The 26,562-nt window shown below is 29.9% G+C and overlaps 2 protein-coding genes and 1 long non-coding RNA gene across 4 annotated transcripts; all 3 read right to left on the reverse strand.

The window, feature by feature from the left end:
- Window positions 1–100: 100 nt before the first annotated feature.
- LOC149498154 (beta-fructofuranosidase, insoluble isoenzyme 1-like) lies at window positions 101–3,798 on the reverse strand. Its single transcript, XM_089717429.1, has 5 exons — window positions 3,541–3,798; window positions 1,814–2,670; window positions 1,556–1,714; window positions 634–878; window positions 101–528 (listed from the first exon to the last, which is right to left on the reverse strand). The coding sequence occupies exons 1-5, from the start codon at window positions 3,716–3,718 to the stop codon at window positions 243–245; spliced, it is 1,725 nt and encodes a 574-aa protein (XP_089573555.1). The 5' UTR covers window positions 3,719–3,798; the 3' UTR covers window positions 101–242.
- A 1,029-nt stretch (window positions 3,799–4,827) lies between these two features.
- On the reverse strand, window positions 4,828–14,770 carry LOC149498155 (uncharacterized). Of its 2 annotated transcripts, XR_016319530.1 has the most exons (6): window positions 14,047–14,768; window positions 13,157–13,240; window positions 11,442–12,358; window positions 6,719–11,114; window positions 5,829–5,912; window positions 4,828–5,029 (listed from the first exon to the last, which is right to left on the reverse strand). It is a non-coding gene; the product is annotated as an uncharacterized LOC149498155 (long non-coding RNA). The 2 variants fall into 2 exon arrangements; XR_016319529.1 differs by having other exon boundaries at window positions 6,719–12,358; window positions 14,047–14,770.
- An 8,880-nt stretch (window positions 14,771–23,650) lies between these two features.
- On the reverse strand, window positions 23,651–25,843 carry LOC105634710 (beta-fructofuranosidase, insoluble isoenzyme 1). The gene is made up of 4 exons (XM_089718562.1): window positions 24,961–25,843; window positions 24,705–24,863; window positions 24,206–24,450; window positions 23,651–24,100 (listed from the first exon to the last, which is right to left on the reverse strand). Exons 1-4 carry the CDS (start codon window positions 25,816–25,818, stop codon window positions 23,821–23,823), a joined length of 1,542 nt encoding a protein of 513 aa, XP_089574688.1. The 5' UTR covers window positions 25,819–25,843; the 3' UTR covers window positions 23,651–23,820.
- Window positions 25,844–26,562: the final 719 nt, after the last annotated feature.

Consider the following 26,562-nt stretch of genomic DNA (forward strand, 5'->3'; position numbering starts at 1 on the left):
ATGAATTATAAAAATAAAAACATTAACTTGAAATTATTAGGTAAACTGAAATTATTATTAAAACAACATTACAATATTACAATGTTAGTCACTTTAGCAGTGCATTAATTATTAATTACAATTTAACCAACATTAAAATATTACAATGTTTGTGATTGTATACCCAACTTTTAATTGGATAAAAAAAAAAAAAAAATAAACATAAAGAATGATCTTGCTTTATTTTAATTATGTTTCTCCCATTAGTTCATTAAGGGTGGATTCATTGTAGGCTTACTCATACTCCAAGCACTGAGCTTCTCTACTATAATACTCTGAGTTCCATTGTTGAATACAAACAAGTGAGCCTTGTTATCGATAGCAATTGTAGGATAAACCCTAGACGTTATCACTGTTTTGCCTCCAGCTCCAAAACTTTCTACTACTGAATGGTCAATCAAACTTCGAAGTGAAAGTTTCTTATCTGCTAAATCCACATCAACAAATCCAGCAAAAGATGGCATGTATAGTTTCTTCCCCTTGGAAGAGCTGTTCAAATATAGAAGAGAAAATATATATGTATCAAAATAAATATGTAACATGTTTACGATATTTAATATAGATGAAAAATTATTTAAAATAAATATAACAAACCTTCTTGCATCAGAGCAAAGGAGAACTTTGTGCTTGTTTTCTGCTTTGAATACTCTGAAGAAAACAGGAGTAAATTCTTCAAGTTTTTCTGAAGCTAATGTCAATAGTCCAAATGGTCCAAGACCACCTTCTCCTTTAGATCCCTTTTGGGCACAGACATCTTGTGCAGGAATATTAGCCCATTTAGGGTCAAATTTTTCGGCTTTGTCTAGGCTTGAAAATGTAAACGTAACCTCAACATCAGCCTGTCAATAAATACGCAATTAAAAAATTTTATCTATCGCTTTAAAATTCATTAGAATTTAATATCATTACTCTTATTTGCTTTCTATTAATTACTTATTTTTTATTGAATTTTTTCCCTAGGTTTAAGAAGGCAGTAACTTATTAAAAAAAATGATTTTAAAATACTAAAAATCATATATAAATAATATTACAAGAATTCAATTTAATTAGATGAAATTATAATCAAATTATACAAATATCATCACTATAATTTTATCTTGTTGGTCTTTTAAATTATAATTTCAATAGTTGTTTTTAGATAAGTAAATATAAATTAAAAATAATTTAAAGTAATTCATTATTAATTTTACATGGTGTTTAGAACAATTATTACATAAGAACTCAATTTAATTCTTTTAACAGAATTAAATTGAATTAAGTTCTTGCACATAAATTTTCGAAACAAAACCCACAGTTATTATAGGAATTTCAAAGAAAAAGTGAAACTGTTGACTTTGGGTTCGTAGGACATAGATTGAAAGCCTATATATTATTCTCTCTATTTTTATGTAGCAAAAAATAATAATAATTGTTTCTTTAAGAATTTCCAATGCAAAATAATAATAACAACAACAGTAATAAGAAGAAGAAGAAGAAGAAGAAGAAGAAGAAGAAGAAGACAAAGAAGAAGAAGAACCTGGGCAGCAGTGATGCCTTCGACTTCAACAAGTTCTCCCTTATTTAGCTTTTTTTTGCTAAATTGAACATTTTCCCTTCTCAATTTCTCCAATTCTTCAACGGGCCATTGTACAACTTGTTTTCCACTAGGATCTAGCCATAACTTCCTTGGAATGGCCTAAAATAAATGAATCAAATATACTTAAAAAAATTATCTTATTGAAAACTAAATGGTCCCATTTAAAATGCTAATTACAAAATAATTTTCAATACTTACCTGAATTCCAGCCCATCCTTTTTCCTTATCATCAGAAGGAGTATCAGACTCATTAGCCCAACCCCACAAAATTCTCCTATTCTTGCTTGGGTCAAAGAAAGTCTTAGAGGCGTAGAAATTTCCATAATCAAATCTAAGTCCACCCCAACCATCAACCAAACCTTTATCTGGAATATACTTATCCTTCTGCTTATCATAAGTACCAACTGTGTAATAATCATATCTTGTTAAATCCAAGCTAACCTTAAATACATGTTTCACATTTTTTCCAATAACTGAAGTGTCCAAACCATTTTGACCGGACGTCGTTACCGGAAAAAAATCCGGGCATTCCCACATACCTGTGTTTTTGACTGAATGAAGTGGTTCTTTAGCCCTAGTCCATTTCTTAAAATCCTTGCTCTTATACAAATATGCAACGCCAGTTTCATAGTTCCTACTCCCTACCAAAACTCTCCACATCCCATCAACAAACCAACCGGTGGTCGGGTCACGGAACGCACTAGCATTCACGTTCTTATCAGGAATAATGGCTGGATTTCCATCGTCAGGCTTTTCCCACTTGCGAAGATATGGATCGGATAAATTTTTGGGTACAGCATAGTCCTGGTATTCACGTTCTTTTGAATCCACACCGGTATAAAGGATTATGGGTCCATTGTCCTTGAGGATTGTGGCTGAGCCGGACCAGCATCCTTTTTCGTCAAACCATTTAGAAGGGGAAATTGCAGGCTCAAGGGATTTCCAGTTGATCAAATCTTTTGATACAGAATGAGCCCAAACAATGTTGCCCCAAACTGCACCTTTGGGATTGTATTGGTAGAAGAAATGGTATAGGCCTTTGTAGTACATTGGCGCTGGTATTATCAACAACACAGAAAAGATTGAATGAGTGAAATTAAAACCAATTGTATGGTATAAGAACATATAGAAGTGGAAATATAGAGGCAAAGGATATACCATTTGGATCTATTGTAGTTTAATTTTGTGCATCCAATGAATGAGAAGGACCAAAAGAGCCAAAAATAAATAAAAGTTAGTGATTCTGCTTTATTTAATTATGAAAATTATAATCTAAAAAAATTAAAGTTATTTAATAATTAAACAATTATTTAATAATATAAATATCATAAAAGAGCCGAATAATTAAATATTGAAAAAGAATTTATCGATTTTTGGTCTTTAAAAAAAATACTGAATATAAAAAAATTTAATTAAATAGACAAATGAGAGTTCATCACTAGTTATTTTTAACATGAAATTTCTAACATGATACTAATGCAATCAAGGTCAAATTTATTAGAAAATGTGTATAAAAATTTGAAATTAATCAAGATTTCAAATTAAACCTTTTGATTAAAAGGGTATGATATCCAAAAATCATTTAATCAATCTATGCATATTCAGCTTATTGTTTAGGAGACTTCAAAATAGCTTTTATTTTGAATATGTCTATTTTTATAGGTGAGAACTCAAAATTAATTTACATTTCTGATAATAATATCAAAATTGTACATGTGAACAAGAATATTGAAAATGCCAAACCAAAAAATTTTAAATTTGATGAAAAACAAACAAATATTCAAACATAAACCAAAAAAAAAAAAAAAAAAAAAACTGAAAGCAAAAGCAAACCTAGCAATTAATCATAGCATAATTAAAAAAAAATAAATTATTATACAAAATACATAAAAAAAATACAATGAGGAGGAGGGTTATGCATATACCGTTGATCCAGTTTCTAGGAGGCTGAAAGTGATAGCCAGTCCTATGGGTTTGGCTAACCTTTGCAACCTTTAGATTCTGATACTCAGGGTAAATCTGGTGAGACGCTTCTATGCCATTGTTTCTGAGCAGAAAAAGTAAAGCGAAGACTACAAAAAACTTTGAAGTAACCATGACCATGAAAAAAAAAATTGAGAGAGAAAGAGGAAGGAAACCTTTTTTTGTTTTGTTTTTCTTTCCTAAACTTTTTTCAATTTTGTTTTGCTCGTGGAAGAAGAAGATACATATATACAAAAACAAATACTGTTTGTGCTATTTTTGGATAGTGATTTCAGAAATTAAGAAATGAGGTTCTTAATTAATTTGATGATATGTTTTCAAAGACTTGGGTATCTGCTGTTTTGCTTTATATTTATTTGTCTTATTTTATGTGCGTTCTATTATTTTTTTTATTGCCTTTTTTTTGAGGTAAATAGATTTTTTTTTCTTTATAATTAGTGTGTATCACAGAGAATCACAGAATCGATCTCTCTTCCTTTGCTCTTTTATTTATATTTAGATTTTAAACTTTTCACCTCTAGATATTCAATTATTAAATTATTATTTTTATGATATTAATAAAGTAGAAGTTCATCCTCATTTTAATTATTTATTTATTTTAGTATTCAGATTTTTAACTTTTCACTTTTAGATATTCAACACTGAGGAAGACCAGTCCATTAAATGGGTTGATTTTTTATGTAAACAGTAATTAGTAATTAATAAATTATAATTTATAAATTGTACATAATATATATTATTTCATAGTCTACATAAAGTTTAAAATTAATATTTTAGATTGCTAAAAATGAGAATGTAATTTTATTCTTAAAACTTACTAACTTTAAATGTTAAAATACTAATATATTAGAAAAACATGCATTTAAATCCCAATGATAAATTTAATAACTATATATATATATATATATATATATATATATATATATAACTATATATATATATATATATATATATATATAACTATATATATATATATATCAAAATAAATAGATAAAAATGAAATTCATTTAATTTTTTAATAATAAATAGTTGTAAATCTACGTTTCGTGCACAAACATTTATATACTATTTAAATAATCTAACTGTTGAATTAGAGTATCCACCTTTGGGAATTATTGTCACGACCCGTTTCCGTGGGCCGGAGCGGCACTAGGACCTGGGTGGGCTTAAGGCCCCCGAAGCCCGTAGTAAGCCTATATTATGCAAACGTCATTTCCTATTCATAACTGTGGATGCAAGCCTAATAATTTATTTCAGTTATGTATCACTAATACAGTTCATATATTTAATATGAACTTTTATTATTCATTTACAACCCAACTGGAATACAATTGCGGAACTCTACCTTTACATTTACATCGTCATTTCTATCATTAACAATCTTATATAATTATTGTCTCAACTCCATAGGATTTTTCTTTCTTCTATTACCTGGAAAAAAAATAAGTAGGCAGGGGTGAGCGCCAAACTCAATGAGTAGGGTTAGATAACTCTCTCACCCCACACAATCACACAGATGCTAAAAATATTTTTATCTAGTCACTGATTAATTTTATGATCATGCAGTTTGTCACACAAATGGCAATACAACAGCAATCACAATTATTATCACCTTCATATAATCACATCACGTGGAAATTAGTCAGTGGAGTCACCGAAACCCCCGATGAGCCGTCCTCCCACATGGCCCATCCTCTCACGTGTGCACCAGGGAGCCGATCCCCCATTCTGGCCGACCGGTCTAATCCTCACTTGACCAGCCCTCTCATTGTTTTTCCATCCTCTCTCTCTCTCTTTTTTTTTTTTTATACCAACAGGAGGCAACCCGGTCGTCTCCATCAAATCTAGATCATCAGGCGCTCACAACAGGAGGCCACCCTGCGGGCTGCGATCAAACCTAGATTATCCGGTGCGCCCAAATAAAGAAGCCAACCTGTGGTTAACAGTAACGGTAACAGTAGGTGCACACGGGGGCGCCGATCTCCCATTTACCCGGCTAACAGTAATCAGTATCAGGATCCATATAACAATAACAGTCTCACAAACCCATGGTGACCCACTTCATCCCAATTCCACACAAACAAGGCACAACAATATCACATTCACAGATAATCAAGCAATATTTAATATCAACAAATAGTGCATCACAATATGGCAATAATGCATGATAACATTTAGCCGTGAATGCATGAATGCAAGCGGATGAGGCAAATTATCTAACACTACTCACAGTTCTTTATTGTCCTCTAAGGGGACTGCCTTTCTAGCCACATGCTTCCAGCCTTTGTCCTTGCATTTCGGAATTTATAAACCTCTAAAATAAACAAGAAAATTCTAAATAAGAATTTCGATTTAAAAACTTATATTTCACATTCGTTTATTTATTTCGGTTATCGGTCATTTAATTCACTTATTAATTTAAACTATATATATTTATGGATATATATTGGGTTTCCGTATTTATTTATCACTCTAATAATCTTACTCTATATGTTTAAGTTCTATAAACAACTTAATCTCTATAAGTAATTTAATTGCTTATAATTAATTTTATTTTCTACCGAAATTTATTTTATTTTATACCGAAATTTATTTTATTTTTCTACCGAAATCGCGGCAGCATCTCCCCTAAAAATTCAACTATCCACCAATTAACTCAGTTAATCATTTTATCAAGTTCTCACAGCCCATCCATCGGGCAATCAATTCAGTCAATTAGTCCCGTCCTCCACATTTATCCACATCAACAATATTTTGTTCATTTTTCTATAATTCCTTAAATCATAATTTCCTAATTTATTTATTACTCGAATTTAATTTTAATCGATCAAGTAATTTTTTATTAATCAATGGATCAACACTAAATTACATTAATTTAATTAATCAAGTAATTAAACTAATCAGTAGATCTAACCACATTAAATTAATTTAACTAATCAAAATTGCTAAATTAAATTAATTAATCAAGATTACTAAAATAATTTAATTCACTAAAATTACTAAAATCAGATTAATCAACTAAAATTATTAAAATTAAACTAACTAAAATGACTAAATTTAATTAACTATCATTAATAAAAGTAAATTAATTAACTAAAATGTATTTAAATTAATTTATACCCCAAATATAATTTTTTTGTCGAATTTCGCTAGATCAGGGATTTCCACGCGTGCCGGATCGAAGAGCAGTGGCTGTTGGTGGTCGGAGGCACGCTGGAGTGGCGGCAGTGGCAGCGGCGGGCTGTGGCATTGCTGCAGAAGGCTGGTGGCGGCTTGACGAGTTGGAGATCGTGCTGCGTTAGGGGCTGCTGTGCGCTGCGTGATCTAGCAGAGGGTGGAGCGTCGCTGCTGGCGTGACGCGACGAGGAGCGGCGGAGGGGTGGTGCTGGCGCGCGACGTCTCCGCTCGAGTTGGTGGAGGCCCGATCCGCTTCTGCCAGCAGTGGAGTCGCAGGCGCAGGGAAGAAAAAGAAAGAAAAAGAAAAAAAAGAAAAGAAAGAAAGAAAGAAGGAAGAAGAAGAAAGGAGGAGGAGGAGAAGAAGAAGGAGGTGGCGACGGTGGCGTCTGGTGGCAGCGTGGGTTATCGGGTGGTGCTGCGTGGGTGGTGCGCTAGACTAGGCTGAGTGAGGTGAGATCAGCGTTGAAGAAGAATAAAAAAAAAGGAGATGTTTCTAGATGGTTTGGGCTGTTTCGGTTCGATTCAGCCCAAATCTCGATTTTTGTTTGATTTTGATTTTTCAGTTGGTTTTCGATCCGGTTTATCATTGTACGAATTATTGAATTTGCATTTAAATAATTAACTGCATTTCCAGGCTGTCAGTTTATTAAATTTAATTGGAAAATTTTTGAAAATAAAAATTCGAGTTATTTCAGTCTTCCCCTCTTATAAAAATTCGTCCTCGAATTTTGAAAATAACTAGACGGGTGAAGCAAGACGATGAGGTAAATATTTTTGAGTTCGTTAGTCAGAGTGGCGAAACTAATAATTTTTTTTTTTTTTTTCATTAAATTTATTAATTAAAACAATCCAATGAACGAACCTGTGAAGAAAATCTAAGATATAGGGAAGGTAGGATGATTATAAGATGCATCCATTTCCAAAGTTATCTATCTTATCACCATAGTTAATTTAAACTCGAGTTGTGCTACATCTACAAGTCATCAAATCAAGTAAAATATTCATAACCCAAGGCACAAATTCAACACTAGTATTCATCTTTACACTTAAGAATTTAAGTTATTCATAACCTCTGCTCAAGTAAGGGTTATTAATCTCATTAGCTATATATTATGTAACTCGCCTCATTTATCTCTCATTAGCTATTATAGGCAATGACAATCACTTAATAAGACGCCCAAGTATTAAATCATATGATACACGAATCCACAAATTCAAATTTACTACTATCCCAATTTAGAATACTTATTTCAAAACTCAAAACCTACATGCTGATTCATCCATTTTCCATCAATTCCAACTATTAATATCATTGCTCCAAAAATCATGGAAGAAGTTTATAATTAGATAAGATGGTCGCTACCAATTCAAGGAGGTTTTCGATTATCATTAAGTTCTACCATTAAGTACCATTTGATCCTTTCCAATTAAAGAGAACAAATTCATGGTATTACTATAAGCTTATTTCAAACAAAATCATGACATTTCTCTAGCTAGTTGCTATCAACAGATAGGAGATCCTAACCTCTATCCCAAGCTCATCACTCATTTATCAACTTCACCATTTTCCAACGAAAGATAGATATACAACCTCTCTTCAAATCCTACCAATCAGAATCCCATAAAAACAAGTAGTACCTCAACTATATAGAGAGAATTTAAATTCACAATCAAGTCCCTATTTTAGTTATTGACTTCTGTATTCCTCTTTCCAATTTGTCATACCATACCATTTCTTAACTAATTATGACAAGAACTTATGCAACTAGCCAGGTAAGCTGTTGCCATGCCGGATAATTCTTAATTTTTTTTTTCTAAAATTTGCAAACACCATTCTATTATCCAACTCCTGATTAAGTATTTCCTTTATTTTAAGTTTATTCTTAATCCCATGAATGCCTATGAATATTCAGATAATAATATTATTGGGTTATTCCTTTTCTCCAAGTCTATCATAATGTCTATCACTTCCAAAATTTGTAAAATTTATACCTAATACGATATCCTCAACCTTAATTATGTTCCCTCTATATTCTGTACTCAAACAAGGTTAATACCTCATTGAATCCTTCCACATCAGAGTTACAATGTACCAGTCCTCGAATGGATTTAACTAATGAAGTATTCCCTTAAACCACAAGATATATCGTAAATTGCCATCTATAACACAATTATATTCATTCAATCATAATTGCTACCAATTACTAAGAAATTTGGAATAGGTTTTTACATTGACTCCAAATTATATTTCAATCATTCTCACCTTAATTGGTACCTCGATCACTCCATAGGTAATTTAAAATAATAATTTATCTAACTGACACACATGAGTTGGCATTCCAACATAATTAAGATGTAATCTTAACCATCTCGTTACCCATCCAATAATCTTATAGTTTATGTTTTCAATCCTCGAATACTTGTGTGTATTTTCCTTACTAAATTCGCAAAAATTATCCCAAATTCACTGGTTTGTTCTTACACAAATCTACAATATTCCAAATGAATCATAAATTAAGACCTCACTGGCTTATTAATAAATGAAAATGCTCCAAATACCTTTAGGTTCTACTAAGATCATAATTATAACTTTCCTTCTCCATCCAATAAAATAAGTAACTTACAAAATTACACTAAGTAATAGGAATTTCTTATTTTAACTACTTTACATCAAGAAATTATATTTATTCACAATCATAGTCATAAGATTCTTTATCAACTCTTATTCTCAATTATTCCTACGCACAACACTTGGCACTTACACATAGTATATCGATAGGCTCCATATATAAATTCGGTCGATATAACTCGTAAATTATTATTATACCTTATAGATTTTGTTAGTATTATTATTATTATTACTATTACCATTATTACTGTTACTATTACTATTATTATCATTATTCTTATTTTATGTCACATATACTTTTTATTATTTTCTTTTATTCTATATATATCTTTATATCTATTTATCGATTTATTATTATGTTATTTATTTATACATGTATTATTATATATATACATAGATTTTTTTTTTTTTTTTTTTTTTTTTTTTTTTGTTAGGACCCATATTGTACTTGCTCAGTATCTCCTATTCCTACCAAATATTCTTACTCTTAAGTATTAATTCAACATTCAATTATAATGGCTATTATCCACCTAAATTATTAAGAAGCCTAACTAAATTTCATACTACATATACTACTAAATTCAATTACAATAAAAAATATAATGTACCTTCACATATATCTTATCTTAAGCACACAAAGGAATAGATTACTTACTTCAATAGCCACATTTTTTTTTTTATATATAATTACTGCCTAATAGCGTTTCAATTCCAAAATCATTAATTTCCTTTATTATCTTTTACTCTTATTTTATTATACGAGGTCCTTAAACTTAGTCTGCCTTATTAAATATCCTACATATATTAGGATCTTAGTTCTACCCTATCTAATACACTTACTACATATTAAACTCTCACTGTATTAGTTCCTGGGTCATACTAATTATCCCTTAATTGTATACACTACCTTTATAATTCTGTTGACGATTCAATTTAATTACCCAACTTATCATTTATCTACCACACACCCCTTTATATCCCTGAATGTCCTTAGGATTAGGTCCTTTTTCTTTTGTAGATACCTCATATAGCCTCATAAAGCTTCTACAACTCGCAAATATTGTCATTACTATCGGCAAATCTTTTTATCTTAGTAATGATGACTCATAGACTCTAAATTATTTTTGCTTAGAATTTATTTCCATACAAGCTTAGTGAAATCAACATGAACCACAATTTTTTTTTTTTTCCATAATCATGAAATCTCACAGTATACAAATTTTTATCTTAAATCCCCTGATACATCATTACTCTATTCTAATCACTCTTAATAATGGTGATTCCTAATTTATCAAAACTCTAAATACTAATTACCCTCATTTAAATCATACTAATCTATACTCCTCATATTTCCGTAATGAATTCTTTTCTTAATATCCATACAAGAACAGAACTAGCTCCATTCTTACTTATCTAATTCATTGGTATAACATCAAGTCAATAATAGGACAATTATCCCTTAATGTCCCATATCGTTCATCAATTCACTTAACTATCATGGTTCACTATTTATATAACATAATTATCTTAATTTCTTAATATAAGTCATTTACTTTTGCTTAGTTCATAGAATCTCTCATTAAACAATAGTCCTTATTTATACATAAAAAGGCTAAATCTCGTTGCATTTAACTCATAATCACGTCTTATTAAACCATAAGGTGCCACAATCCACACAATCTCCATCATCATTTATATAAAGCAATTTATCTCTTACTAAGAATCACAATGTACTTTTCTTATAACCACAATAATTTATATTATTCCTTGTATTCATACACTTAAAAAGAAATAGCTGATGAACACCACAATAACACTTCATTCCATCAAGCAGAAATTACTTCTCACAATTAAAATCACTTCTTATAATTAAAAATCACTTCATAAAATAATTCCACCAACATTTTTTTGTACAACAAAAATTACTCATCATCAATTACTATTGCAAATCACACCAATTCATTTAGTATTTACACCTTATAAATATTATTTTTGCAATGACACCAATGTATATATTCCATCCAGAAAAATGCTTACCTCAATAGCCATAATAAATTCCACCAACCAATATCACATAAACTTCATCAAATAGATATGTTCAAATCAATACTCTAATTACATACATCCTAATGTCCTTGAATCCGAATCATCTAGTTCTCTATTAATTAACACTAACAACTCATTCTCAACATAAATACACTAGCATACTTTTATCATTTAACTTCAACCTATTAATCATATATCACTTATTTTCTTACATAATTACATTATTGAATTATTTATTCCATAAGAGAAAATTTAAATTTTTAAGCTAAGGACACAGTTTCCATTAGAAAGAGTACACTGGTTGATCAGGCCACTGCACTTCTTTCTAATTTCTCCTGCGTTTCAAAGCTTTGATTAACTGTTAATATAATTATTTTTCCCCATTTATTTATGTATTTATTATCATTATTTATTTTATTTATGATTTTGTAAACGCCTTAGTGCACAGTGCGTCCACCTGCACCAAGACCGTTTTCTATATAGTGTCTCTCCTTAGTTGGTTACGGCCGATCCCAACGTAGGAGTTTTATATTCAATTTCCTATGTTCCGCAATTGATTCCTAAGGCCCAACTTAATGCTCTGATACCAACTTTGTCACGACCCGTTTCCGTGGGCCGGAGCGGCACTAGGACCTGGGTGGGCTTAAGGCCCCCGAAGCCCGTAGTAAGCCTATATTATGCAAACGTCATTTCCTATTCATAACTGTGGATGCAAGCCTAATAATTTATTTCAGTTATGTATCACTAATACAGTTCATATATTTAATATGAACTTTTATTATTCATTTACAACCCAACTGGAATACAATTGCGGAACTCTACCTTTACATTTACATCGTCATTTCTATCATTAACAATCTTATATAATTATTGTCTCAACTCCATAGGATTTTTCTTTCTTCTATTACCTGGAAAAAAAATAAGTAGGCAGGGGTGAGCGCCAAACTCAATGAGTAGGGTTAGATAACTCTCTCACCCCACACAATCACACAGATGCTAAAAATATTTTTATCTAGTCACTGATTAATTTTATGATCATGCAGTTTGTCACACAAATGGCAATACAACAGCAATCACAATTATTATCACCTTCATATAATCACATCACGTGGAAATTAGTCAGTGGAGTCACCGAAACCCCCGATGAGCCGTCCTCCCACATGGCCCATCCTCTCACGTGTGCACCAGGGAGCCGATCCCCCATTCTGGCCGACCGGTCTAATCCTCACTTGACCAGCCCTCTCATTGTTTTTCCATCCTCTCTCTCTCTCTTTTTTTTTTTTATACCAACAGGAGGCAACCCGGTCGTCTCCATCAAATCTAGATCATCAGGCGCTCACAACAGGAGGCCACCCTGCGGGCTGCGATCAAACCTAGATTATCCGGTGCGCCCAAATAAAGAAGCCAACCTGTGGTTAACAGTAACGGTAACAGTAGGTGCACACGGGGGCGCCGATCTCCCATTTACCCGGCTAACAGTAATCAGTATCAGGATCCATATAACAATAACAGTCTCACAAACCCATGGTGACCCACTTCATCCCAATTCCACACAAACAAGGCACAACAATATCACATTCACAGATAATCAAGCAATATTTAATATCAACAAATAGTGCATCACAATATGGCAATAATGCATGATAACATTTAGCCGTGAATGCATGAATGCAAGCGGATGAGGCAAATTATCTAACACTACTCACAGTTCTTTATTGTCCTCTAAGGGGACTGCCTTTCTAGCCACATGCTTCCAGCCTTTGTCCTTGCATTTCGGAATTTATAAACCTCTAAAATAAACAAGAAAATTCTAAATAAGAATTTCGATTTAAAAACTTATATTTCACATTCGTTTATTTATTTCGGTTATCGGTCATTTAATTCACTTATTAATTTAAACTATATATATTTATGGATATATATTGGGTTTCCGTATTTATTTATCACTCTAATAATCTTACTCTATATGTTTAAGTTCTATAAACAACTTAATCTCTATAAGTAATTTAATTGCTTATAATTAATTTTATTTTCTACCGAAATTTATTTTATTTTATACCGAAATTTATTTTATTTTTCTACCGAAATCGCGGCAGCATCTCCCCTAAAAATTCAACTATCCACCAATTAACTCAGTTAATCATTTTATCAAGTTCTCACAGCCCATCCATCGGGCAATCAATTCAGTCAATTAGTCCCGTCCTCCACATTTATCCACATCAACAATATTTTGTTCATTTTTCTATAATTCCTTAAATCATAATTTCCTAATTTATTTATTACTCGAATTTAATTTTAATCGATCAAGTAATTTTTTATTAATCAATGGATCAACACTAAATTACATTAATTTAATTAATCAAGTAATTAAACTAATCAGTAGATCTAACCACATTAAATTAATTTAACTAATCAAAATTGCTAAATTAAATTAATTAATCAAGATTACTAAAATAATTTAATTCACTAAAATTACTAAAATCAGATTAATCAACTAAAATTATTAAAATTAAACTAACTAAAATGACTAAATTTAATTAACTATCATTAATAAAAGTAAATTAATTAACTAAAATGTATTTAAATTAATTTATACCCCAAATATAATTTTTTTGTCGAATTTCGCTAGATCAGGGATTTCCACGCGTGCCGGATCGAAGAGCAGTGGCTGTTGGTGGTCGGAGGCACGCTGGAGTGGCGGCAGTGGCAGCGGCGGGCTGTGGCATTGCTGCAGAAGGCTGGTGGCGGCTTGACGAGTTGGAGATCGTGCTGCGTTAGGGGCTGCTGTGCGCTGCGTGATCTAGCAGAGGGTGGAGCGTCGCTGCTGGCGTGACGCGACGAGGAGCGGCGGAGGGGTGGTGCTGGCGCGCGACGTCTCCGCTCGAGTTGGTGGAGGCCCGATCCGCTTCTGCCAGCAGTGGAGTCGCAGGCGCAGGGAAGAAAAAGAAAGAAAAAGAAAAAAAAGAAAAGAAAGAAAGAAAGAAGGAAGAAGAAGAAAGGAGGAGGAGGAGAAGAAGAAGGAGGTGGCGACGGTGGCGTCTGGTGGCAGCGTGGGTTATCGGGTGGTGCTGCGTGGGTGGTGCGCTAGACTAGGCTGAGTGAGGTGAGATCAGCGTTGAAGAAGAATAAAAAAAAAGGAGATGTTTCTAGATGGTTTGGGCTGTTTCGGTTCGATTCAGCCCAAATCTCGATTTTTGTTTGATTTTGATTTTTCAGTTGGTTTTCGATCCGGTTTATCATTGTACGAATTATTGAATTTGCATTTAAATAATTAACTGCATTTCCAGGCTGTCAGTTTATTAAATTTAATTGGAAAATTTTTGAAAATAAAAATTCGAGTTATTTCAATTATACTTTTAAAAGACTATTTCTTTTATAATATGCATTGTACGTTAATTTTGCTCGTTATATACTCGTTATTTTATTTGTTTAATTTTATTATATATAAAATATTAAAGTATAAATTTTTATTTAAATTAAAATAAATAAAATGATGAATTTATGTTGTATTTTATATATACAATTTATATACACATTGAATTTTTTTTTTAACATGTCTTACAATGTAACATCTAAAATGAAAATAAAATAATATTTTTACTTCTCCATTTAATAAAAAATATAAGTTTATTATTAATTAATTACATAAAATAACTAAAAATTTACATTTACTATATTGTAAAATATCTTATGATTTGGCGATACTGTGACATTAATCTAATAAATCAAGACTTGCTCTGCGTAGTCACAATATAAAATATTAATTTGATCTTCACATTAATTATTATTTTTATCAGATGGAGTTAAGCTGAAATTTTATCAATAGCATGCAATATTTTGAACTCTATGTCCTTACACAGAATCCATAAATAAATTGTTTAAAGCTATCAACTCCATATAGGATTAATGTGCAAACAACAATTTATAAATAGATATAAATGAGATTAAATTCAAAAATTTTAAAGTCTTATATATTTATTTTAAAAAATATTTGAAAAAATTAAAATCTCAAAGGTGTAATTATCTTTGTATCTATTTGAAAAAAAAAATCTAATTAAACACAGAAAAACTAAATGAAATTCAATAAATTTCAAAAATAAATAATAAAATCTTGAATAAAAAGAGAGCTTTTGAGCTTTCTCTTTATTTCATCTTTAATATAGAAAAGCTAAAAGTAAAAATGATAGCAAATATACCAAATAGTTATTTCTTTCATTAATTCAAACTTTCATTATGTTTTTAACAAAGATTTCATTAGAATAAAAAAAAGAAAAACTTTCTTATTTGATATATTATTCAAATGTTATATTCCATACTTTCATTGTTTTTGTTAAATTAGAATTATAAAAAATTTTAAAATATAATAATATGTAAAATAATTCAAATAAGTGCATACCATCCTCATAAAAAAAATTAGAAGAGAAAGAATTTATTTATTAATTTCATTATATTTAACTAATAGACTCTAATAGTAAATTGTTTAGCCATATTAAAAGAATTTAAGTTTCATTTTCAATACATGAATAAGGTTTTCGATTTATCTCCTAAAAAATAATATCAAGTAAGAACCTATAATTAAGACATCAAATTTATTAATTATAAAAATCATTAGATAATAATATTGGAAGATCAAATAGATAGTATAAATATACAGATTTTCTCAAATTAAAATGTATAAAAAATCTAAACAAAAGGACATTCAAAAGGATAAATGGAAGTTATTTACTCAAATTAAAAGGCATAAAAAATATAACTAAAAAAAATCTTCAAAAGGATAAATGGACCTATTCTCTCTAATTAAAATTCATAGAAAATCTAAATAAAAGGATATATTAAAAATTACAAATTAAACTAAGACTATCATAGGAAATCTCATCATTTAGTATAGATAGATAGATATGCGGAACTATCATATCGTATTTGAGAGGTTTTAAGCTAAAAGATTTAATTATGTGAAGGAATTAATATCTATAGGCATTTTCCCTTCACAAAAAAAAAATATATCTCTAGGCATTTTACTTAATAAGCATGTTATTAAGATTTTTGTATTAAATTCCACTCAAAAAAAGATTTTAAGGAATTTTAAGGAAAATGAGAAACTAAGTGAAGGATTAATCATTAATAGGCCAAAGTTTCTAAAAATGCTACAAATTTAGTTTTCTTTATAAAGTTTACCACCTTAATAAATAAATAAAGTTTTTAGTTGAATTATTTATTTAAACTAGTTTTTATAGATGTATGTTGCACGTATACTCGTTATACATATCCATAATTTTAATTTTTTTTTTATGTACAATTTATTATAGAAGTAGAAAAATTAATCGAATAAGAGAAAATTGTATGCATAAATTATAATAATTGTCATTTTAAAATAGCAATAAAAATAAAATTTATTAGAAAAAATAATTAAATCAATATATTTTTAAAAAAATTGTAAATACAAATAATTGTAATTAGCACATTAAAAGTTATTTTTTATTTTGTTATCTTAATTTATAGTTTCACAAATACAAAAGTATGAAAAATATAACGAAGATAATTACAATTTATTTGACAAAATTAAGGAAAAATATAGAGTATATAACTTCTTTAATATCACATTTATTGGTATCTATAATATATGATATCAATACTTATCATTTAAGTTGTACTTGATTTGCAATATTTTTTTTTATCAAAATTTAAGATAAAATTCTTTACATTTATTCAAAAGTTATATATGATATTACATATAATATTAATTTATGTATGTATAGATAATATTCTATTCAATAAATTTTAATTAAGGTAATTTTCTTGTTACACAATCAATTTACTAATAGTTATTTTATTTTATTAATAGTTACACAATCTTTTGTAATAATAGTTATTTTATTTTATTAACCAATAGAATTTAGATTTAGATATTAAACTGATAATATTGAATTAGACATGAGTGAACAAATAATATTAAATTAAATCAATATATAAATATATAAAAATCAAATTTTGAATATGATGAACTGTACGTTAAATAATTAAAAGAAACAACAAAAAGATAAGAAGAAACCATTATAAAAGAAAAACGCGGCAGAGATAAAAAAATTTAATAAATGGATATAACGAGAATTGAGATTTAGCCGAAAGAGAATATATAATTAAAAGATAGATAAGAATAAAATTCAAAAGTCTTGGTTATTATCATAAAATATAAATTTTTAAATTTAAAAAGTATTTTAGTGGCCAATCAAATTATAGAAACCAAAAAAATGATAGTAAAAACAGAGAAAAAAAAAAAGCTAATGTTATAAAATAATATAAAACTAGAGAAAAGAAAGAGAATGAATAGAGAGCAAAATACAGGAGAATACGAGAGTGTCAATATTATTGATGAAAAGTCACATATATATAGTTATATAAATGAAATCTAATAAAGTCCTATACAAATCAGGAGATAGAGTTCACAATAGTTAAAAGAACAGACTTCTAGCCGATACAGAACATTAACTTATTTCATAACACTCTCCCTTGGATGCAATAATCAATTATCAAATTATTATTGCATCCACCATATGAGGTATTTATCCTCTTAATCAATGTCAGTTCTTTACGGAAAAACTTATGCAATAAGTTTGCTTTATATCTCATGACCCTAATTCAATTTCGTAGAAATACATATTTGTATTCTATTGGCTTGACGTCTCTTTGATGTCCATATTAAATTTTTAAAATTTACTTTTCAAGCAAATTAAATACCATATATATAGTTACATAAATGGAACCTTATAGAATCCTATACAAATCAGGAAGATAGAGTTTGCAATAATTAAGAATATAGACTTCTAGTCCATATAGGACATCCACTTATTTCATAACATCTAAAAATTTATAAAAAAAAAAAAAAAATAGAAATGCTCAAATTTTTTGCTTCGGAATTTTATACATATATATAATTTTGAACTTTTTTAGACATTCAATTATTAATTATTAGTATAAATGAATTTAACCGAGTATAGACTCATCTTTTTTTCCTTTTTTATTTTAGTATTTAGATTTAGATTTTTTTTTTTTTCAGTTTCAGATATTCAATTAATAAATTATTAACATAAATGAGCTTAATCGAGTATATGTTCATCTCTCATCCTTTAATTTTTTTTATTAATATTCAGATTTTGAACTTTTTCCTTTCAGATATTCAATTATTATTATAACTGAACTTAATCGAGTATAATCTCATATCTATCTTATTTGACTTTTTTTATTTATTTTGTACACAGATTTTGAACTTTTCACTTTCAGATGTTTATTGTTAAATTCTTAATAATCACCTTAATCAAGTATAAGCTCACCTTTCATCATTTCCTATTTTATCTATTTAATATACAGATTTTTGAATTTTTAATATTTAATTATTCAATTCTTAACATAATTGAGCTTAATCCAGTATAAATTCATCTCTAATTCTTACCTTTTTTTTTATTGCAGTATCTAGATTTTGAACTTTTTACTTTTCGATACTCGAATATCAAATTATTAATTTATAAATGAGTTTTTTGAGTATAAGCTTATTTCTTATTTTTCTTTTTTCTTTAGTTTTTTTTTTTTTTTTTGAACTTTTCACTTTCAATATTCAATTATTAAATTATTAATATAAATGAACTTAATTTAGCATGACTGTATAAGCTCATCTCTCAACCTTTCTTTTTTTTATTTGGTATTCAGATTTTGAACCTTTCACTTCCATATGTTTAATTATTAAACTATTAATACAAATGAAATTAATTGAGAATAAGCTCATTTAGATTCGTAAGTTTTGCATTAATCTGAAAACATTTGGCTCAGTTTTTAAAAACTAAGTTTAAAATCCACCCACATACAATATGTAAATTACCATATTTAAATTCTAAACTCCATGTTATTTGAAAAGTTGAAAAACAAAGTTTCTTCACCTTATCTTAGACACTAAGGGTCGAATATATAAATTCATTCGTGTATCTTATAAAAAAAAAAATTATGGCACCTCAAACATTACAAGAACCTATTTTGTGTCTCTAAATTTATGAATTTCAATAATATTACATATCTTTACATACTAGTAATAACAGTTTTTTGGTATTTTTGACTTTTACAAGCAACGTATCAATTTGATGTGTGGTTACTACGACTTTTAAAATAATAAATTTCACTTTTTAACTAGCTAATAAGTGTTTAATATCTAATTTTACAATTTGAAATATTAATAAAAAAATTTTGCACATTTAAGCATACATAAGTACAATTACATAAGTTAAAATATTTAATAGGTCAAATTAAAAGTTGAGGGTGCTATAAGACTTTTTTATATAAAATACATAATAAATTTATGCATTTGAATAAGCTAATGTACATTAAAGAAATATGGGAGGTGTAAATTCCAAAAGACAGTTTTGAAAATTACTAAAATGGTGCGAATTGATTTTTCAAAGACTTTGTCACGACCCGTTTCCATGGGCTGAACCGGCACTAGAGCCCAGGTAAGTTTAAGGCCCTCGAGGCCCATAGTAAGCCTGAATCACTAAAATCTATTATCTCAATATAAATTTCAAACATTCAGCCTATATTAATATGAAAAATATACCTCAAAATTTTATTATACCTCGGCCCAAATTTATCATCTTCAACATTACACAGTTCGAGCCTCATTTACAATACAACACATTTCTAATATGGGCTAACAGCATTACTTCATCTGTATTACTACACGACTAGATGTATGTAAATTCTACAACTGCGGAGTCACTAACTGTTTGTTATACATAGCTTCTTATACATATAGTTACATAGCAAAATAATTATGGAACTAGGAAAACTTCTTAATAGCCCTGCAGCGAAGAAACATAGCTTAAACCGAATTAAATAGAAACTTACTTCCTGAAAAATTTAAACAAGACATGTGAGTTTTCTAAGGAGTAATAATTATTGCACAACACACGCAGTCACACAAATGTGTAAACATATCAATCTAGTCATCTGACTAGTTATATGCTCACGCAGCCAGTCACACAAATGACATATCACAAGCACTCACAATCATAAACATCTTCATATAATCACATCACGTGGAAATTAGTCAGTAGAGTCACCGAAACCCCGATGAGCCGTCCTCCCACATGGCTAATCCACTCACGTGTGCACCATGGAGCCGATCCCCCATACTGGCCGACCGGTCTAATCCTCACTTGACCAGCCCTCTCATTGTTTTTCTATTCTCTCTCTCTTTATATATATATATATATATATATATATATATATATATATATATATATATATATATATATATATATATATATATATATATATATATATATATACTTATACCAACAGGAGGCAACTCGGTGGTCTCCATCCAATCTAGATCATTAGGCGCACACAACAGAAGGCCACCCTGCGGACTGCGATCAAATCTAGATTTTCAGGTGCACAACAACAAGCGGCCATCCTGTGGTTAACGGTAACAGTAACGGTAGGTGCACACGGGGGTGCCGATCTCCCATTTACCCGGCTAACGGTAATGGATCCATATAATGGTAACGGTATATAACGGTAACGGTAATTATAATCAGGATCCATATAACGGTAACGGTCTCACAAACCCATGATGACCCACTTCATCCCAATTCCACACAAACAAAGCACAGCAATATCACAACACAATTAATCAAGTATTGCAATTAAATAGAGACATATTGATCAGTTAAACATCGAAATGCAATGCTCAATTAGACATTCAAAATCAAATGCAAATAAATAAGTAAATAGTGTTAACAATAAACAACAATAATAATAAAAATAAAATAAATAATAATAATAAACAATAATAATGAAAATAAATAAATAATTAGAGCACTTTATTTATTATGTATCAAATTATAGAATTTGTCTAAATAAGCTTATTTATTATGTTATTAATTAAAACTGATCTATGTTCTATCGAAATTTCGACAGTATCTCCCCTAAAAATAGGATTATCTACCTGTTTAAATGTCACAATAACGTTATATATATTTATCAATCAATACACACAGCTCATCCGTCGAGCAATCAATCAATTTAAAACCCCATCCTCCTTCCAAAACAACAATGTCAACACTCAACCATTAATTTACAACAATCATGTTCCAATGATAATGACGATCGTTATTTACTTCATATAATTATAACTAGCTTCTATAGCTAATTACCAAACAAATGAAAGCTTTAATATATATATAATCGAATAAAACTTATATCATTAAGTTAATTTCAATTACTTTCACTTGATAGTTTCGTAGTGTCTAACTATTATAGTACTTTTTATCAAGCTTTCATTTCTTCATTCTTGCTTAAAGATAATAACCACATTTTTATACCTTTTGTTAAATTTTATATTAGCCAATACGAACAAATGCTTCTATTAAATTAAAATCTAAAGAATACATCTACTAAGAGATCTAACTTACAACTTAAAATATACCGATTAACTATTCCTAGCAAGAATTAAACCTACTATTTCAAATATTTCAATTTATCTTTCGCGTGTGGATTCATAATAATCATTCTTAGGTATTATTCATGTAATTATTTAACTAATATCCTTGATTAACTAATGTTAAGGCATAATATCCTTTAATTTTCTACAGTCTTATACTTTCTAAGCCTAATTATAAATTCAAGTCAAACAATAGTTTGAATATCAATCAATGTCAGATTGCAAATCTAATAATATAGTCATACTCTACGTGTTGAGTCCAAAATTCTGCCTATTTAGCACTTTCCGGTCACCGGAAACATCCACCGTTGCCACAGGCCACGGTGGCCGGACGGCCAGCAGGCCTGAGATCAAACAACAGTATGCTGAAAATAAAGAATGCTTCCTGTAAAGTTCGATTTTTGAGATCAATATCTACAAAATATAGCGATTAATTACTTAAACCCCAAATTTTATCAATTGACAAAACCTAAATCTTCAATCATCTCAAATGGCTCATTCAAATTCAGTTTGTCCATTAGTTATTTATCTAAAGATAACAAGAAGGCATTTTGGACTCACCTTGCTAATGGGGATCGTCGAAAAACGATGAGGTCGCCGGAAATCGAGCAGGAGACGCGATCTGGCGGTGGAGCAGAACTGCGACTTCTGCCATCGCTGCACTCGCCAGAGAGGAGGAAGCTTGAGCATCTGCGGCGGTGACGCGACGGCGAGGTGGCGCTGGTTCTGGTGGTCGGAAAAATGAGAGGAGGAGAGGCAGTGAGGTCGCTGCGCGCCGAAGAAGAAGAAGAGAAAGAAAAAAAAGAAAGAAGAAAGGCGGTTTCTAGCAAATTCTAGGCCATTCCGGTTCGATTCGAACTGGTTTGGTCTGTTTCAACGATTTGGCTTGATTTTGCTCGGTTTGCAGGTTTTTCACTTGGTTTTCAGGTTATTCGTGTGGTTTTCCAAAAATCAATTTGATTTCTGGGTCCGGTTCCATTTATTTCGATTGTTTTAGTTAGGTTCCGTAACTTTTTCTCCATTTACTCAATAATAATAATAATAGAAATATTAATAGTAATAATATTTGATTTTTAGGATAATTAATTTATATATATTCATAATAGGTTAAATTACGGGGTTTCGTATTATTTCTCAAAAATCTTACCTGTTTACGATTCAAAATTTTCGACATTTTATTTGGGCTTGGGCCCAACTCGTAAAACTTTGGGCTCAAATTAGAATCGCTCGATCTTACCAACCCATGCTATAAAAAATTCGGATTTTTTTTATTTAATAAAAATTCCAAAGTTTTTAAAATAAAAAGTCAGGGTATTTTAACATTTGTTAGGATCACGCCGCAATAAACCGACTAGTTACATTTTTTTTAAGGTATTCGTCTATTGAAAGATAACTATAAATAAACTTGTATAAAAAAATAAATTTATTGGGTACATCCTCCGTCGTTCCAAAAAGATAGTTAATATTTCTTTTTTTAGATTGTCCTAAAAATATAGTCTACTTTCCTTTTTTTTTTTTTTACATTATAGTTAATCTTTAAATTGTCTATTATATCCTTTTTAAATCTTATCTTACTTTCAATAACCCTTTTTAATAATTACTTATTATTTTAAATTAGTAATTTCTCATGTGTTATTTAAGATAGATATAATAAAAAAATTATATAAATAAAATTATCTTTTAACCATAATAATTGTTACTTTCTTAATCTATGTGAAAATAACCAACAAAAAGAAAATAATTAAACATCAACTTGAAGAATACTACATTGTGTCAATGTTAGTTATTTTGCAATGTACGAATTAACAATATTATGAATAACTTCTAATTGGATAAAAAAAATATTGATCGAATTTAATTAAATCCCTCTTATCATTGGTACTCTTATAGGGGTAAATTCATTGCAGGCTTACTCATACTCCAAGCACTGAGCTTCTCTACTATAATACTCTGAGTTCCATTGTTGAATACAAACAAGTGAGCCTTGTTATCGATAGCAATTGTAGGATAAACCCTAGACGTTATCACTGTTTTGCCTCCAGCTCCAAAACTTTCTACTACTGAATGGTCAATCAAACTTCGAAGTGAAAGTTTCTTATCTGCTAAATCCACATCAACAAATCCAGCAAAAGATGGCATGTATAGTTTCTTCCCCTTGGAAGAGCTGTTCAAATATAGAAGAGAAAATATATATGTATCAAAATAAATATGTAACATGTTTACGATATTTAATATAGATGAAAAATTATTTAAAATAAATATAACAAACCTTCTTGCATCAGAGCAAAGGAGAACTTTGTGCTTGTTTTCTGCTTTGAATACTCTGAAGAAAACAGGAGTAAATTCTTCAAGTTTTTCTGAAGCTAATGTCAATAGTCCAAATGGTCCAAGACCACCTTCTTCTTTAGATCCCTTTTGGGCACAGACATCTTGTGCAGGAATATTAGCCCATTTAGGATCAAATTTTTCGGCTTTGTCTAGGCTTGAAAATGTAAACGTAACCTCAACATCGGCCTGTCAATAAATAAATAATTAAAAACTTATCTATAGCTTCAAAATTCATGGGATTTATTATTATTCCTCGACTTACCAGACGTCTATTTTATTTTTTCTTTTTTCTTTTGGTTTAAAAAGGAGATGATTTATTACAAAGAAATGATTTTAAGGTATTAGAGTATAATATATGGGCATTTGAGTATCAATATATAATGTTTTGGTCGCAGGGAGACTATAAATTTCAAATAAAAAGAAAAAGAAAAATCAAAAACCTGGGCAGCTGTGATGCCTTTGACTTCAACATGTTCTCCCTTCTTGACCTCTTGATTTCCAAATTGAACATTTTGCCCTCTCAATTTCTCCAATTCTTCAACAGGCCATTGTACTATTTGTTTCCCACTAGGATCTAGCCATAACTTCCTTGGAATTGACTAAATATTCGAAAAAAAAAAATTATTAACCACTAAAATGGTCCCATTTGAAAAAAAAAAAAAATTGTTAATTAGCAAATAATCCAACAATATTTACCTGAACTCCAGCCCATCCTTTTTTCTTATCATCATGCACGTGATCAGACTCATTAGCCCAACCCCACAAAATCCTCCTATTCTTGCTTGGGTCAAAGAACGTTTTCGAAGCATAAAAATTCCCATAATCGAATCTAAGTCCACCCCAACCGTCAACTGAATCTTTATCAGGAATATACTTATCCTTTTGCGTATCATAAGTACCAACTGTGTAGTATTCATATCTTGTTAAATCCAAGCTAACCTTAAAAACATGTTTCACATTTTCCCCAACAACTGAAGTGTCCAAACCATTTTGACCGGATTTCTCCACCGGGAAAAAATCCGGGCATTCCCACATACCGGTATTTTCCACCGAATGAAGTGGTTCTTTGGCCTTAGTCCATTTCTTAAAATCCTTACTCTTATACAAAAACGCAACGCCGGTTTGCTGTTTCAGCATCCTACTTCCTATCAAAATTTTCCACTCCCCGTCGACAAACCAAGCGGTGGTCGGGTCGCGGAATGCGCTAGCATTTACATCTTTGTCCGGGTCAATAAACGGATTGCCTTCATCGGGTTTTTCCCACTCAATAAGATATGGGTCAGATAAATTTTTGGGTATGGCGTAGTCTTGGACTTGGCGTTCTTTTGGATCAATACCGGTATAAAGGATTATGGGTCCTTTGTCCTTAAGGATTGTGGCTGAGCCAGACCAACATCCCTTTTCATCGAACCGTTTAGAAGGGGAAATTGCAGGCTCAAGAGCTTTCCAATTGATCAGATCTTTTGATACAGAGTGAGCCCAAACTATGTTTCCCCAAACTGCACCTTTAGGGTTGTATTGGTAGAAGAGATGGTATACCCCATTGTAGTACATTGGCCCTGCTCATATTATCAATAATAGAAGATGGAAACAATTAATAGAATTCACCTCGAACCCGTTCAAATAGAAATTCCGTTGTGAAACAAATTGAAAAATCAAGAAATTGTATAAATAAATACATAAATTGAAAATTAGAAGAAATTGTGCTGTATATAAGAACAAATATTCAAATGAAATGAAAATGTAGAGGTAAAGAACGTACCATTTGGATCTAATGTAGTTTAAATTTGTCCCATAAATTTCAGCAACCAAAAAAATCAAGGAAAAAAAAAGTAGAAGTTAGGATTCTTCTTCAATTTGATATATAAATATCAAAACATGTTAAAGCATCATGTTAGAAAAAAAAAAATAAAGAAGAAAATAAGTATGCAGAAAGTAAATCATTCTTACTATCAGTTCTAGCCATTGGCCATTAATTAGTGTTGAAGTTTAAGATTTGATTAATAAAAGTTAATAATCATAGTGAAATGAAAAATTGGGAATCTTTTTTTTTTTTTTTTGCTTTATTATTATTTTTTTTTTTTTTTTGGGAAGGGTAAAAAAAAAGAAAAGAAGTTTGGCAAATGTGAAGTACAATTACACAAAAAGTTCTAAAAATAATCTAGTGACTTTTTTTTTTTCTTTCCTAGAATTATTTCATTATATTGGAATTGAATTCTCTAGAGGACACAATCTAGTGATTTTGCTAAATGAGAATATTAGCAAGATTAAGAGGAATTGCATAAAAAACAAAATGCT

Source organism: Jatropha curcas, chromosome 2 (genome assembly GCF_041381405.1).
Source record: "Jatropha curcas cultivar XTBG-Jc1 chromosome 2, XTBG_Jcur_1.0, whole genome shotgun sequence".
Lineage (NCBI taxonomy): Eukaryota > Viridiplantae > Streptophyta > Magnoliopsida > Malpighiales > Euphorbiaceae > Jatropha > Jatropha curcas.

Excerpts from the sequence above, each read along its gene's own strand:
- LOC149498154 (XM_089717429.1), bottom strand. The coding sequence starts at position 3,718 with ATGGTCATGGTTACTTCAAAGTTTTTTGTAGTCTTCGCTTTACTTTTT. Across the intron at positions 2,671-3,540 it reads TCCTAGAAACTGGATCAACG|CGCCAATGTACTACAAAGGC; the intron begins GTATATGCATAA and ends TGATAATACCAG. Across the intron at positions 879-1,555 it reads AAGGCATCACTGCTGCCCAG|GCTGATGTTGAGGTTACGTT; the intron begins GTTCTTCTTCTT and ends ATTTATTGACAG.
- LOC105634710 (XM_089718562.1), bottom strand. The coding sequence starts at position 25,818 with ATGTACTACAATGGGGTATACCATCTCTTCTACCAATACAACCCTAAA. Across the intron at positions 24,864-24,960 it reads AAGGATGGGCTGGAGTTCAG|TCAATTCCAAGGAAGTTATG; the intron begins GTAAATATTGTT and ends TCGAATATTTAG. Across the intron at positions 24,101-24,205 it reads CTTTGCTCTGATGCAAGAAG|CTCTTCCAAGGGGAAGAAAC; the intron begins GTTTGTTATATT and ends ATATTTGAACAG.